This window comes from Eretmochelys imbricata, chromosome 5 (genome assembly GCF_965152235.1).
Source record: "Eretmochelys imbricata isolate rEreImb1 chromosome 5, rEreImb1.hap1, whole genome shotgun sequence".
Lineage (NCBI taxonomy): Eukaryota > Metazoa > Chordata > Testudines > Cheloniidae > Eretmochelys > Eretmochelys imbricata.
Window position 1 is genome coordinate 111,319,108 of NC_135576.1, and position 16,268 is coordinate 111,335,375.

Consider the following 16,268-nt stretch of genomic DNA (forward strand, 5'->3'; position numbering starts at 1 on the left):
TGTCATGGGCGGAATAACTATTGTGATTTGTGAGGTTAAATGGCTCTCTAAATGATTCCCTCCTGCTCCTTCTACAGCTTTTAATCAGTCTTCCTTCAGTTTCTACCTGTGTCCCATTCAGAGTCTCCAGCTTCCGTGTCTCTCCTGATGATCATTTCCTTTGGTTTCTATCTTGTTTTGCTTCCTCTGTGACAGATTCTTCCACCTTAGTATTGCCTTACTCCCACACGGTCTGATTTCAGTGGGACTACACAGGAAGGAAAGTATGACTCAATATTAGGAAAGGTGGCAGAATCCAGCCCTCATGTCTTCCATACATAAATAGGAGCATTCAAGGCTAGCCCTAGTGTTTTGGGGAAGGTTGATGAGATTACATTTTGGGCTGCTATCATGAACATAAGATTCCTTTTTAATAATGTGTGTGTAAGTCAGAGCCTTAAGTCAGTCACTGGCTTCCTGTGGTGTGGGGCCCAGCTATTTTTGCTGGGGTCTGTGCATAGTTGACCATGTTAGTAAATGTGTTCAACAGTCAGTTCCCTAAATTAACCTGTGGGGATGGGGCGGGACCCAGCTGCAAGAAAGTTTTGTGTTTATTGTGATGAACGTAAGGGTATTTTTAAGGGCTAAATTCAGCCCAGGTTTATACTGGCACCTACAGTCCCTCTATTGATACAGAGGCGACATTTGTAGCTGTCGGCATCCAGCCAGTGACTCGGAACACTAATGGTGCCATCCTGCTGCCATTCATGAAGGCAATGGCATTTCCCACCCACAACAGCAAGTCATTAGGAATCCTACAACCTAATCTCCTGGCAGAGATTCCTCCCCAATGCGCCAGCAGCATTTACACTGATGAAATTGTTGCTAGATTATTCCTCCCTGCCCTTCCACAAAAGAGCCAATCTGTTTTAGCATGTTCTATCTTGAGGCTCTTTAGCCTCAAGTGCTCCAGCCAGCAATAACCCTTTTTTGTGAGGCAGAAATGTTTTCACGGGACAGCAGGCTGCTGAGAGCATTTGACTTGAATTTACAATACAAAACAACAATAACCAATCAGTGATTCTGTTTAGCTTTTTAATTCAGACATGAGGATGCTGCGGGGGAGGAAGGGCAAAAGAACCCAAACTAATCTGAAAGTGAAGCTTCAGCGGTTTCCATTCACTCATAGCTTCTCCAGTCCAGCTATCATTGGGATAGGAAGTAGATGATGCTGTTTTCATTGTACGCTCAAGGCTTCCTCTTTCTGCCCCTTCTCAGGTGGGAGATTGGGAAATGGAGCTCCTGCAGTCTCACCTGTGGAGTTGGTCTGCAGACTCGAGATGTCTTCTGCTCTCACCTCCTCTCCAGAGAGACGAATGAGACGGTGATTTCGGCAGATGAGCTGTGTCATAAACCCAAGCCCACCTTAGTGCAAGCCTGCAATCGCTTTGACTGCCCGCCATCCTGGTACCCTACACAATGGCAACAGGTAAGAGGGTGCCCCTAATCCATTGTATCCCATCTGATGCTCATGAAACAGACTGATCTAGTTTAGTCAGTGATACATAGTCGTTCAGTGTAGGCAAGAAGATTCATTTATCACACAGGGCAGCATGGTAAGTTCATTTAAAAAATGAAACATAGATGTCTGTCTTGAAGATCCCAGGACAGTGGTATCTTGTTATCTCATCTTAAACAAGGTCAATATAAAAACAAAGAGACAGAGAATTTTTTTTCACTAAAGTGATTTTTATTAATTTTTAATTACAATTTTCACAAATAGATATTGACTGTTACTGCCTCTGAATCCGCTTCAGATCCAAAAGATCATAAATCAGAGTCATGAGGAATGAAAAGAGGTGCCACCACCACACAATTCTTCGCTGCCGTCATACGGCTTTCGGGGTCCATAGGAGTCGAGCTGTACAGAGATTGTATTGAGACCAGATGTGGGAGGAGAGAATGACGAGAACAAGTTTGTGGGCACTCCTTGAAAATGAAAGAAATACTTTAGTTGTGGAGAGATCTGTCCCCTAATGATTAAGGGTGAGATTTTTCAAAGTCACAAACGGCCATTCAGTCTTAGTGACTTTCAGTGGTAGTTGGGTGCCGAGTTGCCTTCTGTCTAAAAAGCTGCTTCTAAATTGTGTGATATTTTGGGTCAGTGTTTTTGGAAGGCAATTGGAAGATCTGTTTTAGATCACTACTGAAATGAATTTGTTGCCATCTAGATGCAAAAGAAAACTCTGAGCTTCTTGACATAACTGAGAGTACTTGAGTTAGGTGTAATCCTGCACAACAAGAGGTCTTGCGGGTCAGGACTGACTGTGAAATTCACTCCCCAACAGAGAGGCCAGAAAAAAGGCCAATGCACCACTTACCTCCCATTTAAATGTTCAAAATATGGTTTGGGTAGGATTTAAGTGATACATCTGCCTTTTGCTGGCCCTCTGTATGTGGGTTAATTTTGCCCAATAGGAAATGAGTGGGAGTTTTACCCAGTACTTTCCCATGCTATGCCTGGCTCCAGCTGTAATGTATGCCACTTTTTTAAAAGCCAGTTGAATTAGATGACATGTTCATATATTCACCTAGTGGTGCTATTAAACTCGTATGGCAGTAATACATGAGGGAGCTCCGGGCTTATGCAGCCATCTTGGCAACAAGTCTCTGATTTAGTGTGCTGTTTTGCTAAAACCACACAGCATGAGTCCTTCCTTTCTCTTGAAAAAGACTCAACGTTATCTACACATTTAAAATATGAAGGGGTGTGTGTGTGTATATATATATATATTACACACATATTTTTAAATGTGTCTATCCAACACCCTGGACATACATACTGTAACTATAAACTACATCCAAAAAACTACATTAAAAGAATGCTAGGGTGGCAAAGTCAAGTGCCCCAAAAGTTAGGAAATGCCAGATTTAAAGTTGCCTGTGCCTACACAAAAACATATAACAAGTTCTTGCAGAGTACAAACTGCTCCAATGTAGTTGAGAACTATCAGAATATCAGTATGCTGCAGTCCTGTCTACATTAGGACATTGAGGAGGCTGGTTTTTGGAAGCAGGCTTTAAAACTGAGGCCCTATCTGCACTCTAGGGCCTTTTTGTAAGAGTAAGAGTTTCCTCTGGTGTCCCTCGCTGTGAGTTCTCTTACTCTTCACTGTTGTGGAGTGTACAGTGCACTGGTTGGCTTCCGGAACAGAGCATACAATGGTAGAAAGGACACCCGGAGTTGGATGGTGATGGCTCCAGGTGTCGGCAGCTACTTCTCCTTTGGGGAAGCCACAACTGGCCAGTGCATCCCTCACGATATGGGGTACAGGATCTGGCCTGACAGGTGGGGTATGTGCTGTTTCAGCTTATCTCCCAGGGAACCTCCACTGGCGGACTCATGTGAAGGTCTGGCCACAGTTTAAAGCTGCAGAACTTTCCATGAAGAGTTCATACACTGCCTGCCCTGACTCAGGGCGAATCCCTCTCGCAGGTTGCAGGGGAGGGTTCATTTCCAGCAGAGGTGAAGCAAGCCCCTTTCGGAACACACACCTTTCCCACAGCAAGATAGGCTGCATTTTCCCTATAAGCATTTTATCTAAAGTAGAATTTACATAGGGTGAAATCTACTACTGTGCAGGGCCCATGCAAAGTTGATGAATCACTTAGCGCTTGTCTACTTTAACACTTAGTTTGTGGCAAGCTGGGTTGTGAATCTACCCTGCACTAGCCTGCCATGATCTAGCTGTCCATGTGGACCTTGCTTATGCACATTAGCAGTTCGAAATCCTCTTTGGAACAGAACTGGATCAAAGCGCATTAACGAACTGTTAACATGCGTCAGCAGGGTCCACCACAGCTACAGCATGGCAGGCTAGTGCAGGGTAGATTCACACCCCATCTTGCCACAGGCTAATTGTTAGTGTAGACAAGCCCTAAGGTCCCACATCAGCCCTTAAGGTGCCACACAGGCCCTTGTGCTTGCCTCCTGACTAGTTGTGAATTTTGCCCATGTAATGTCTATGGTTCTGCTTTTCATAGCAGTCCCTCCTGGTAATTTTTAAACAACGAAAGTTTTAACCTACAACGGTTCAGGAATGATATTTTCTTCTCTGAGGCTATTTGTTTGTTAAAGCAAGATGGTCTGAATTAGATGCGTTTAAAAGCCCCAATGTCCTTGGCAAATAAAGTCCCGATAATCATCAACGCCTATAAGATTCCGAATGATTAAAAATACATCCTTATAAATTCAAGACTATATTTATTTTAAAAATGCTGTGTCCCTAGGATCGAGCCATTAGGATGTTTATCTTGTTTTCAGTAGTCCGTTTCTGAAGGAAAGTGGATATAAGTATTCGTTTTTTACAAGCCCTTGTAAATATCTGCTCTACAGGGATCAAGTGGGAGATGTCACATTAATAAATCTTAATCTCTTTTGGTTTTATTACTGAATAAAGGCCAAAGTCTCAGGCCTGTCCCTCTCTGTGGGTGCTTAGTGCTGTCCTGTCACTAAGGTTACTCTGGGACAATTGCCTGACCTAGATCAGCACTGGAAAACCACTGCCCTCCTCAGACTTTTCCAAGCTACTTTTCTCCTTCTTTTAAAATGTCTTTTTAAATTTAAGAAGTGGCAGGCTTTAGGAGCCAGCTGGATCCTGCAGAGCTGCTGGCAGGAAAATGCCTGCTCTAGGCTCCCATCGCAGCTGCTCTGCCTTGCTACGGAACCATAGAAGCAAGTCATTTTATACAGTAAAAACCATGCTTGAAGGCTAGACTGTGTGGTGGGCAATGCAGCTCTGCATTGCTGCAGGAGGAACTTGGGCAGAGGGTTGGGGTGTCCTTAGGAGGTGCAGTATCTTCCCGAATGCCCCAGTGGTCAGGGAGAACTGCATACGCAGCACCATCCCTCAGAACTTTCAGCCAGCTCCATGAACTGGCAAAGATGGGGCACAGAGGCATTGCCCCACCTTCTTTCTCCACACCTCTCTGTTCTCCACAGTTTGTGCACCACTCCCTGGGGAAGAAGGATTAGCAGCACGGTGGCCCCCCAGGACTTACCCAGTGTGCCTGCGTAAGTGAATGGGCCTAGCCTCTAGGCTTTTCTCCTCCTGCCACACTCACAAAGTCCTCTGCTGGAGCGGTGTTGATGAAGGGCCCCAGAGCAGTAGAAAGAGTTAACGCACACCATGGAGATGCAAGGGGCAAGCCATGAGGGCTAGAATCTTCCATTAAAAGAAAAGTCTGAAGTAATAACTTGATTCTGGGAGCTAATAGTGCCCATGTTTTAGTCTAGCCTTGCATTAGATAGAGTCGTCAGGACAGAGAGGGAATCTGTTGCCATCTCTGCATTCTTTCCAGTGTTTTGAAATACCGAGGCTGATATAGAGTAGCTGATTAATTTTCACAGAACAAGATTACCTGACTGGCCGGAGAAAAAAGAATTGGTAGAAAAATTCTGTTTTCTCCCTCTCCCCTCAATAAATTCAAGAGGTTTGAAAGGAGGGGTGATTCCCGGACATTAGACTGTCAGTTCTTTGGAGCAAGAAGCATCTTATTGTTAGGTGTTTTGTACAGTATGTAGCACAATGAGGCTCTGATCTCCGACTGGAATACTTCAGTGCTGCTGCAATACTATTACTTCTAACAATAACAATAATAATAAACTTTACCTGTTCTCTGTTCTTGACCACAAGGCTTCTCGGTCTTTTCATCTGCTGAAAACTCAAGTAGTATCTTATTTGGTTAAACTTTTCTTGAAGCTTCTGTGCTTTCTAATCATTTTGTTGTTGGGCAAAAGCTGTTTTCAGTTCTCAGAGAGCAAAACAAAATTGAATGCAAATCTTTTTACACAATTCTAATGGCTACACTTCCCACTTTGTCTTTCAAGACCAATTACATTCTAGTAACATGAGGCCTGGACTTAAGCATGTCTGTGTGTGAGAAAGAGAGAGAGACCCCCAGGATGTCTACAATGTTTTATAGAGCATTCATTTTTTAACTACTTGAATATGTTTGTTAACATTTTTCTACTTCATGCTCTACTTCTCAGGTCCCATTCCCCTGCTGCAGATTATAAGCAGCTCCCATTGATTTCAGAAGATTAGTTCAGGTTTTCTTTTCTCCTCTGATAGGATGAGACAGACCTGGAACTGTGTTAGTTGGATCGTACAGGAGAAAATGAGCGTATTTCTAGCCAAATGACAAGTGCATCAGGAAGTAGGGCTGAGCTGCCATGTTTATAGAAGAGGGTCAAAGAAAGCTCTTAAATATGCTTGTTCTAAAGTTCCTACCCTCCTTGGGTGGAATTGGATATGGAGGAGGTTATTTATATTAGGAGAGCGGGTAGCTGGAATCCCTAGAAATTAATCTCCCAGATCTACATTGAGTCAAATAAACCTTCCTCCTTCCCTTTTGGAAACAGCACACACTGTTGTCACTGACAATCATAAATATAAAGGGCTATGTGGTTGCTTAATGGGTTTATTATACTAACCTTATAAACCAATTGTTTAGTGTAGCTGCAGATCAGAGGCCATGTGCAGCTTTCCCACGAATTAAAAATCTGAGAAATCCCACAATGCAGTATGTATTTCAAATTCAGGACTTTAAGGTGGGGAGTTAAGTTTGGGTTTGTTGATTAATGAATGGTTTCAGAGTGAGCTGAAGGACCAACAGGCAGTTTCCATTGTGCTGTTTGTTTCTTTGCTCTTTACTTGGAAATGGCCCCAAGTCAGAATTTAAGGTCAGAATGGATGACTCCCACTCCCTCAGCTTCTCTCGATCTCCCCCAGTGTTCACAGACCTGTGGAGCGGGTACTCAGAAGCGAGATGTGCTCTGTAAGCAGCGCATGGCAGATGGGAGTTTTTTGGAGCTTCCAGAAACCTTCTGCTCCACTCCGAGGCCAGTTTCCCAACAAGCCTGCAAAAACAAAGACTGTCCCAGTGAATGGCTTCTTTCTGACTGGACACAGGTATGTGGTTATGTTGTATCTGTATAAGTGGGGTGTCCAATACTGGAAATAAACCTCATTGTCCAGAGGGGCCATCTCCTAGTGTCTTTTTTGAGTTACTAATATCAGGTAAAAGTTCTTGAGACAAGAGAAATGAAAAAGGCAAATCCTCAGCACTAGAGAGTCTGATGAAGCAGAAACTATTTATAACAATGGGAGTCCTATGTTCAGACTGCAAAAAGAGGAGTCAGTTTTACCCAGCTATATCCCTGTGGTGGGGTTTTTATCTTACTGGCATCCAGTATGACCACTCACTCCGTGGCCCCTCTCTGGAGACTGGCTCCACTGATGTGAAGCAGTCCTCCAGCCAAACTCTAAAGACCTTCCCTTCTGGGGTAAGCAAGAATCCAAACACAAAACAATAACCTGAGCTTTCCTGGGCCACTGCCTTCACTTCTGTTGATGGTTGCAAAGAGTGGTTTACCCTCCCCCAGGCTTCCTCCCCTTGTTAGGGTTCCCTCTGTGGATGCAGGCTGATGCCAATAGAGCCCACCTTGGCATTTTCCCTGGATGCAGAGAAGTGAAGGGACCTTCTTCTGATTCTCTGTTGAAGCACCAGCCTGGGCCACTAAATGAGAAAAGGTTCACATGCCTGGCCGCAGTCCTACACCTCTTCTGTCATCCCAGGCTAGTGCTTTCTCCTGCTTTTCCTGCACCTCTGAACCTCACCCCCTCAGTGTCACAAGCAGACTTTTACTCCACTGAACTTGCTTGTGCCTCCCCAGCATTCCCTCCTCCCAGGCCCTTCTCCCAAGCTCCTCCATGGGCTACTTCTACAACTCCCTTAGAGCAGAGCCCTACCCCAGGTCCTGACAAATCCCTAGTCTTTCCTCTTAGTGAGGAACAACCCGTCTTTTATCCTGCTTTCCCTCTTCTCAGCAAGCCTTGCTCCCAGTCACATGCTCCCTAATGAGTCCACAACCCCCAGAATACCTGGCCTCAGAGAGGCCAAGGTCAAGTGACAGGAGTACTGGGCTGTCCCTGCCCTTTAAGGGATAGTACACCCTGATACGTTCCCCCTGCTCTCTTTTTACCAAATTCTGCTCTCACTTACACTCTTGCGGCCCAACTGAAGTCAAGGGGCTGCATGGTTTGCAAGTTGAGAGCAGAACTTGTCCCTTTGACTTCAGAGGAATTACTTTACATTTAAACCAGCATACCTGAGAACAGATTCTGGTCCTTTAATGAAAGGATATTTGTAAACTCTTCCCCCTTTAAATTTCCCCTTTCTCCTTCACACAAGGAGATGATTAATAACTTCATCATGAAGGAGGCACCAGTCATGCTGGGGAAGGGAGCTGTTCCACTTCCACCCCACGTGTGGCTATCTGTCTTGACAGTCCAGTCAAATAAATGGATTTTCTGATGAAATCTGCTGCCAGGACACACACCCATTCTGGCAGCAAAGAGGGTAATTCTATTCCTACCCCTCAACCTATCCTCCATCCCAAGGAGTGCAGCTTTAACATTTTTACTGTACATTATTTACATTAAAATCCATACAACTCATGTTTCTCATGCTGGCACTTTTTAAAATTGATTTTTTTTCTGCTCTAAGTAGCCTTTCATTTGGTTTGTTCTTTTTCTCTGATCACTCTCAGCTCTTTTCCCTCCTCTCATTGTGTCTCTCATGCCCACTTCTGTAACATAGACTGCCAGCCACACACACACACAGTGGAAAAATACTTGGTATGGCAGCTCCCAAGAAACTGTGTACCAGGTCCAGGATTGGGTCAAGCCTTCTGAGCTAGGGCTCTCAAACTTTTTCATAGCATGAACATCATATCAGTGGACCACCAGCAAGTGCTTCACAGACCATAATGCACAGACCATAATTTGAGGAGAACTGCACACGGGCATCTCTTTTGCATCTGATCATTGCATCATTAGTCTCCCAGGTTAATTTTTAATAGTTCTACAACAGTAAAACAGAAAATCAAAGGTTTAATGCAGTCTGAAGAATTTTTGCCAGTTTGCATCAAATTTGACAAGGTAGGGCTAGATTGTGTGTTGCCCTTGTATGTCTGTGTGCAAGTACCTTGATGCAAATTGGCAAAACAGCCACACACAATTAGCAATAGCTGTGCTGCCTACTCTTTAGTAGCACAGTAACTGCTTGCTTCTGCTCCCCTTTCCAGAGAGGTGTTTGCTGAAGAGAAAGCAGGAAAGAAGAAGGGTTATGGCCCTGCCCTCTTTCCACTCAGAGCTGAGCTAATGCACCAAGGGGAGCAATCTGCTCTGTTCCAATGAATGCATCAAATTGCTCAACCCCCTGGCAGAAGGAGTGGTGCTGGGAGAGATTGTGCCTTTGACACTCCTCCTGGTGGAGCATGGCTCCACACTTCCCCTTCTACAGAGGTGTGGTTTAAAAGCTAGATCTTAAGGTACATGTAGTACCAAAATCAAGCTTATTTGAAGAGGACAAAGAAAGAAACATGGACAGTGGGATTTTATATATCATGGAAACACCCACTCAGCCTTCACAAGAGCAGCTCACTCACATCACTACTATAGTTAAGGTTGCCTGACAATTCCCAGTATAAGACCCAGTTTTCAATTGCTTGAATAACCAATATAGGATACTCCCCTCCAAAATCTGGAGTTGATCTCAAGAGTGGCTGAGTCTCTACGTTCCTCTGCTTTCAGCAAATAGCTATGAAACCCACTGGCAAGTGTGTGTCTCATCCTCCTGCTAGTGCAGGGTCTACACAGAGGATGACAACCTACTACTGCTATCAGTTACTACATTGTCTCAAGAGGCAGAAGCCTGTGTGATGGATCCAACCCTTCTGAAGACCCAAACTGGGGAGTCAGTATAGTTCCACATGATACTATTTTAGTTTTTTCAGTTTGTTTAAAAAAATAGGAAATTACATAGAAAAAAATCTACATTAAAAGAATGTTGAAGTTGTAAAGTCAAATGTTCAAAAGTTAGGAAATGCCAGAATTATGGTTACCCATGCTACCTTAATTCATCCTGCTTGTGCATATCCATTATGATAAAGTTTTTAATTACATTGTCCTGTATTGCTTTTTCCACAGGACCCCATATATAGGTTTGTTGGCTATAACATAGATGTACATTGCGTTTGACTACATAGTATATCTGGGCAGGGGGATATATGTCAAACCTAATGCTTCACATTCTGTTTCTCGTTTTGTTTCTAGTGTTCAGTGAGCTGTGGAGAGGGCACCCAGACTCGAAATGCCATTTGCAGGAAGATGCTGAAAACTGGAGGTTCTGTCATCATCAATTCCTCAATGTGCCCACCTTTGCCTCTCTCTTCTTTAGTCAGGTCCTGTGCACTAACTGCTTGCACAAGTGAGTGCACAAGAAACTTTGGCGTGTTTGTAGAGAGAGGGCAGGAGCTCCACCACTAAGTATCTGGTACTAAGATTGCTAAGTGCACCGCAAGGTGCTGGGAGCCCTCCGCTCTCAACTACCTCACTGAGAGTCAAAGGTGCTCAGCACCTTGAATGACGACTGGGTCCTGTATTTTCTTATTTGGGGCTTTCTCCCATGGTTTATAAAGAGAGCTGAGCAGCTGATGCTTTGCCAGTGTTAGCTGTGAACCTAGCAACAAGACAAAGTAAGGAATGGGAGCTCTAATGGTGATTATTAGAGGTGGGTCTGAAACAAACCCCCTGAACGGGAACCTCTTCCGTTTTGGTGAGGAGTGATCCAGACCGAAACCCAGATCTAACTTTCACAATTAGGGATTAGAGGCACAGTACCCTCCTGGCAGCTACAATGTCCTCTCTGCCAGGGGCCCATAGGGAGTAAGAACCACCAATGAAGTGGGCAGCACTGGCTGGGGAGGGTGTGTAGTCATGGTGGTTTGAGGACATGCTCATTTAGCACATCCCCTCAGCAGCCTGTGCCAGCTGGGCTCCTATGGGACCTTACAGCAGAAATTAAAGCTGCTTCCCATTGGTGGAGACCCTTTGGGAAGACAGTAGGCAGCACTCCTGTATGCCCTGCCTTCGGATGAAGCAGGATAGTCTGGTGCAGGGAGATTTAAAAGCAAATCTGTCCCTAGCTCTACAATGAGCTGAACCAGAATCCCAGATCCAAAACCTCATAAACTTTGGATGGAGAGGGGAAGAGAAACAGAAGCTTTGAAATCCAGAGCCAAACCCAGAACCAAACGTCCAGATTCAATCCGTCTCTGCTAATAATATACCTTTGCTGCTTTATGCTGTGCTTCCCATGGAGGCATTTTTTCCTTTGTCTGGCAGAGAGATCTGGAAGCTGGAGGGACCCACATAACTAATTAAGTATAATATTATGCACCCTGGGGTTTTAAACCTACTCTAAACAGATTTGTTCTGTTTAATATGAATCCCTGAGGTCGTAACACTTTCACTCCTTCTCAGAGCTATGAGCTACAAAGTTGTGGTGCCTTGCAGGGCCTGAATGGTAAATATTTAACAAGAGGAACTCTCCTTCCCTTTTGTCCTCTTTCCGTGTCTATTAACCCACATTCTTCATTTAAATACTCACCCAACAGGGACTCTGTTTCCTCACAGAGTTCCCTTCTCAGTCCAACCCCTGGCACTACGGCTTCTACATTTAACCTCAGCAGGATGACATTTGTGTTGCTAAATGGCACCTTGTTATTTCTTGCATTTTGATGGTGGTAGCTTGATGTTCAGCAGCTGGTAACCAATTACTCCCATAAAATAATAGTTGAAATTACTGCCAGTGCCAAAATAAGTGGCTTGTTTTGTTTAACAGTACCCACATCCTAATATTATTAGTTACATTTCAGGGCACAACAGGCCGGCTCAAAAGCAAAGCCCCCATATTATGGCCCTGAAGAATGTTTACATCCAGACAAAGAAGCAGAAGAAGCTACACTTTATTGTGGGTGGCTATGCCTACCTACTGCCCAAAACTTCTGTTGTCCTCCGATGTCCGGTGAGAAGGTTCCGTAAATCAATGATCACCTGGGAGAAGGACAACAAGAGACTCCTCAGCTCAGTTCACATTACCATTGCACCGTACGGGTACATAAAGATCCACCGTTTAAAGCCTTCGGATGCTGGCACGTACACCTGCATAGCAGGGCCAGCCCGGGAACATTTTGTGATTAAACTAATTGGAGGCAACAATAAAATCATCATCAACCAACCAGCTGGGATTAGAGAGGAAGAAGGTACACGGAAGTCCAGTTTGAATGAAGCCTTGCACACTCAGGAGAAGCATCAGAATGGGATTCTCTTCAACAGGAGCAAGGCAGAGAAACGAGGGCATTTGGCTGATCCTAGCAGCCAGTATGACGACATTGTCTCAAGACTTCTGGAGCAGAGAGGCTGGCCTGTGGAAAACCTGGAATCCTGGGAGGCTCAGGAGTCAACAGAGAGAAATGCCTCTTCAGAGGAGGAGCAGAGTCAGGAGTACAGCCTTCCATTTACCATGGTCACGGAGCAGAAACGCTTGGATGACATCATAAGGAATTTGTCTCAGCAGCCTGAGGAACTTAAGGATGTCTACAGCAAGCAGCTTGTTATGCAGCTAGCTGATGACATCTTCAAGAGCCATTTGGAAAATCAAGAATCTGTTTTCAAAGTCCAGGGGAGAAGAATTGGTTCAGCTATGGCAGAGTTCCCTTTCCGCAAACAGGTGTCTGGATTCACCAGTTCCTTGAGAACGTCGTCTGCCGAAGCACATCTGCCAACTTCAGTGGAGCTGGGGAATGGCTCACGCAGGCCCCATCGAAAGCCTGCAATCCTCAGGAAGATTTCTGCAGCTCAGCAGCTCTCAGCCTCTGAAGTTGTCACTCACTTGGGACAGACGGTCGTCTTAGCCAGCGGGACCCTAAGTGTGCTGCTTCACTGTGAGGCTGTTGGGAACCCAAAGCCCACCATTAGCTGGGCTAAAAATGGAGCAGAGGTGCAATACAATGACAGGTAGGAGAAGTACTTTCAGTTCCCTTTCTTTTAGGGCCTGTCTACATTACTAATAGAACCATATTTAGCTTTAGTCTGATTACATGGCACAGATAAGGCCACATTTATGCAGTAGCAAGCTGGACTTTAACTCTATAGCTCGGTAACTGGATTCTGGAGCAGTCTGGTGTTAAAATTTAAAATAAAATTAAAAAATTATTAAATTTTTAAAAAATGAAATTTTCAATTAATTGTGAAAATGAGACAATCAGCACAGTGCTCTGTGTTATTTATTTTGATATTAAATTCCACACATTGGGAAGTGCAGGAAGCAATTTTGGGTAGTGGATTAAACACATTTGTTGGATGTTTCTGCTAAAATGATCAGCAATGAAACAGTAAAAGTGAGATTCTGGGGTACAGTTCTCTGGCAAAGAGTGAATTCTATGGTTGCTGGTTAGGGTCCCATCTCCACTATGAATTGGAGCGATGTTTGTAACTGCACTTTAACCAGGTTCTCTGATGAGGCTATATTCCTAGAGTTTGTAACCATATTTAAAACTGTTTTAGAAGATGGATGCAACATAGTTTGCTTCCACAATCACCAATTGTCCAGTTGTGCTAGAACAATGATTGGAAACAATATTCAGTCCATCAGTAGGGTAATTGTCTTGACATTGAACTTGGTTTCAGTTAACCTGGGCAAATTAGCAAAGCGTGGTCCATACCAGAGAACCAAACTGAGCTGGTTACTGCTGTGTTTTCCAACAATTGTCAGTCATATTTATTCTTAATATGTCAGGATCATGCTTAACAGCTATTTTCAGACATCATTGCTACAAGCACAATATGATGCTCCATTGCATGAAAGGCATTAGTCTTCTGCTTTGACTAGGTGCATCATGACTGCCAGTATGCAAAAATCTGCCCTTGAGTGTGGCCTGAGAACAACTGCAGGAAAAATACTGTCCGTGGTCCTCCATTTTAATTTATTAATGGCTGAAATGCTGCCATGTCTGCTGAGTCCAGCCTTTATCCTTGATTGCTCCAGTGAGCTTCGTAGCACATATTTCTCTGATACATTCTGCATGTACAGAACATACACAATTGCTGTTTCCGCTGCTTTGTGGCAGACTGGTAGCCACAGATTGGGTTGAGCTGCATTTCTAGCCATCATTAGCCCCTATAGAATTGATGTGGGAAGAATCATTTATTTTTCAGGGTGTTTTCACTAGACAGGAGTTCAAATGAAGGGGCAGGTAAAGGAAATTGGGTTTGAAAAAGCCACATTTTTTGTTTAGACATTGGAAATGTTGCTAAAAGAATTTTGCTGAATGAAAATGTCATAATGCATTGTGTGAAGAATGCTGCATCCTATCTTTGTTATTTGCTAAATGGAAAGAAAATTGCACACTCCTATAAACCTTTAGACTGACCCCTCAAGTACCCATTTGCAACACATTTTTGGGAGCACTATGAAAGACTAGTACATACTAACCATTATTTACAAACACACAGCTACTTTATATTCTAGTTATGTACTTAGCTATATGTTGGTAACATGCTGTTATCCTATGTATACTCAGGATTTTATGGTTTACGCCAAGTAGCATACAAGAAGTGATGGTGTGCCTGGAGGCAGCTACGTTAGCTGATGTAGTACAAGCCAGCTGTCCAAGAATATGCTGCCAGTTCCCTCTGCATAAGTTATAGGAGTGAGGTTAAACATCTAAGTCTGGTCACCAGGGTCAGCCTGGGAAATGAGAAGAAACTCAGGAGTGTAGTCTCAAGGCTAACATTAATTTCAAGCACTGTTGCTGTGGAACATCTAGTAAATTCTTGATTTATCAGAGGTGCAGTTTGTCCCTGGTTTAGATATACAGTTAGTTTGCTTGCTCCTTTCTCACTTTCATGGTTGAATCGCTTCCAGACTCAATGGTTTCTATAATTTATTGGCACTTGCAGTGTCATTGCCCTTTCAACTGTGCTTTTTCTGATTCTTTTTCTTTTCTCTTTCTGGCAGATAGAGTGCTAAGTTTGACAAAAAATGAGAACTATTTTTTTGGTTCTGAGAACAAGAATGTATCTCTTGTGGAAACCACATGCAGTCTTAATCAAGACTTGGGTCTACAGTATACATTTGGTTGGACGTAGTCCTGTGAAAATATCTTTTTGGCCCCCAAAAAGTTGCACGCACAGATTTCCATTGCTGGTGGTTACATCCTGTTGGAAATCTGCCATCAAGTGATTTCTTCTGTTTGAAACTACTGTGATTTTTGTGGCATGCTTTAAAGAGAATATAGGTTACATAAAGTCCACCTGTGGTTTATGCTGAATATTAGACTCATGAGAAAATTATATATTTATCCCACACCATATAAGAAACCATAATTTAGCAACAGATGGTTTACTGTTTTGTTGGTAAAGAACAAATAGCCTTTGATTTCTAAAATTTAATTTAAATAATATATATTTACTATATTTAGGGTTGCCAACTTTCCAATTTCTCAAAACTGGACACTACAAAACGAAGCCCCCCCCCCCCGTCCAAAGGCTGAACTCACCATAAAGAGAAGAGGGAGGTTGAAGGGGACTGCGTCTCTCCTTCTCCGTCCAGCAGTGGCTCTGAGGCAAAGAGTTTGCAGGGACTGATGGGAGCAGGAAATTGGGGCGCGGGAGCTTCCTGCAACTGAGAGAGGTTCCCAGAGATGGGCCTGATCTGGCGCCGGGAGCAGCCCTTGCAGGGGAAGATGAAGTGTCCCTCCTCAGCCTGGCCAGGACTAGCAGCCTCCAGTTCTGCCCCTCCCTGGCTCTGGGCCCAGCACTCTTGGGTTAAAGGGGCCATGGGCTGGTTTGACAACGAAACTGTGGCAACCAGACTTTTGGTATCCAGTCAATACTTCTGACCGGAGACTGTATAGGTCCTCTGAAAACCAGACTTTCCAGTCAAAAACTGGACACCTAGCAATAGTCTATATTATGCTTTTCAATTTTTTTCCGTTCTACTTGGCTGAAATAGCATCAAATGATATGCTATCATTCTGGATGGATTGGCAACAGACTGCTTACTACACATGCTGAAACATATTATCAGAACTGCTCTTAGGGGCATGCAGTTATTTGGTGGCCCATGGTACCATTTGGCAGCTCTACTTCAGACAGCCAGGCAGGCCGTGCTCATTTTGTCATCCTGCCATCCCCCCTTGCATGTTCCCTCCAGATTGGGTGGGAGAAGTACTAAATGCCAGTGCCCTGATTTTCCGGTGTGCTGAGGACCAATAACTCTGAAGTTAGTGGTAACTGAGCGACCACAGCACATTTGAAAATCAGGCCACAGATGAGTTGCGAGGTGCCTCAAAACAGCATTTCTTTCTTGGCTAAATA

General features: G+C 44.0%; 1 protein-coding gene across 1 annotated transcript in view; it reads left to right on the forward strand.

Annotated features, from left to right (window-relative positions):
• The window catches only part of ADAMTSL1 (ADAMTS like 1), a 689,739-nt gene that overhangs the window by 604,390 nt on the left and 69,081 nt on the right, over positions 1-16,268 (forward strand). The window contains exons 20-23 of the mRNA XM_077816448.1: positions 1,258-1,468; positions 6,774-6,953; positions 10,161-10,314; positions 11,765-12,905. Of these exons, the coding sequence (XP_077672574.1) occupies positions 1,258-1,468; positions 6,774-6,953; positions 10,161-10,314; positions 11,765-12,905 (1,686 nt within the window). The remainder of the gene's footprint in view (positions 1-1,257; positions 1,469-6,773; positions 6,954-10,160; positions 10,315-11,764; positions 12,906-16,268) is intronic.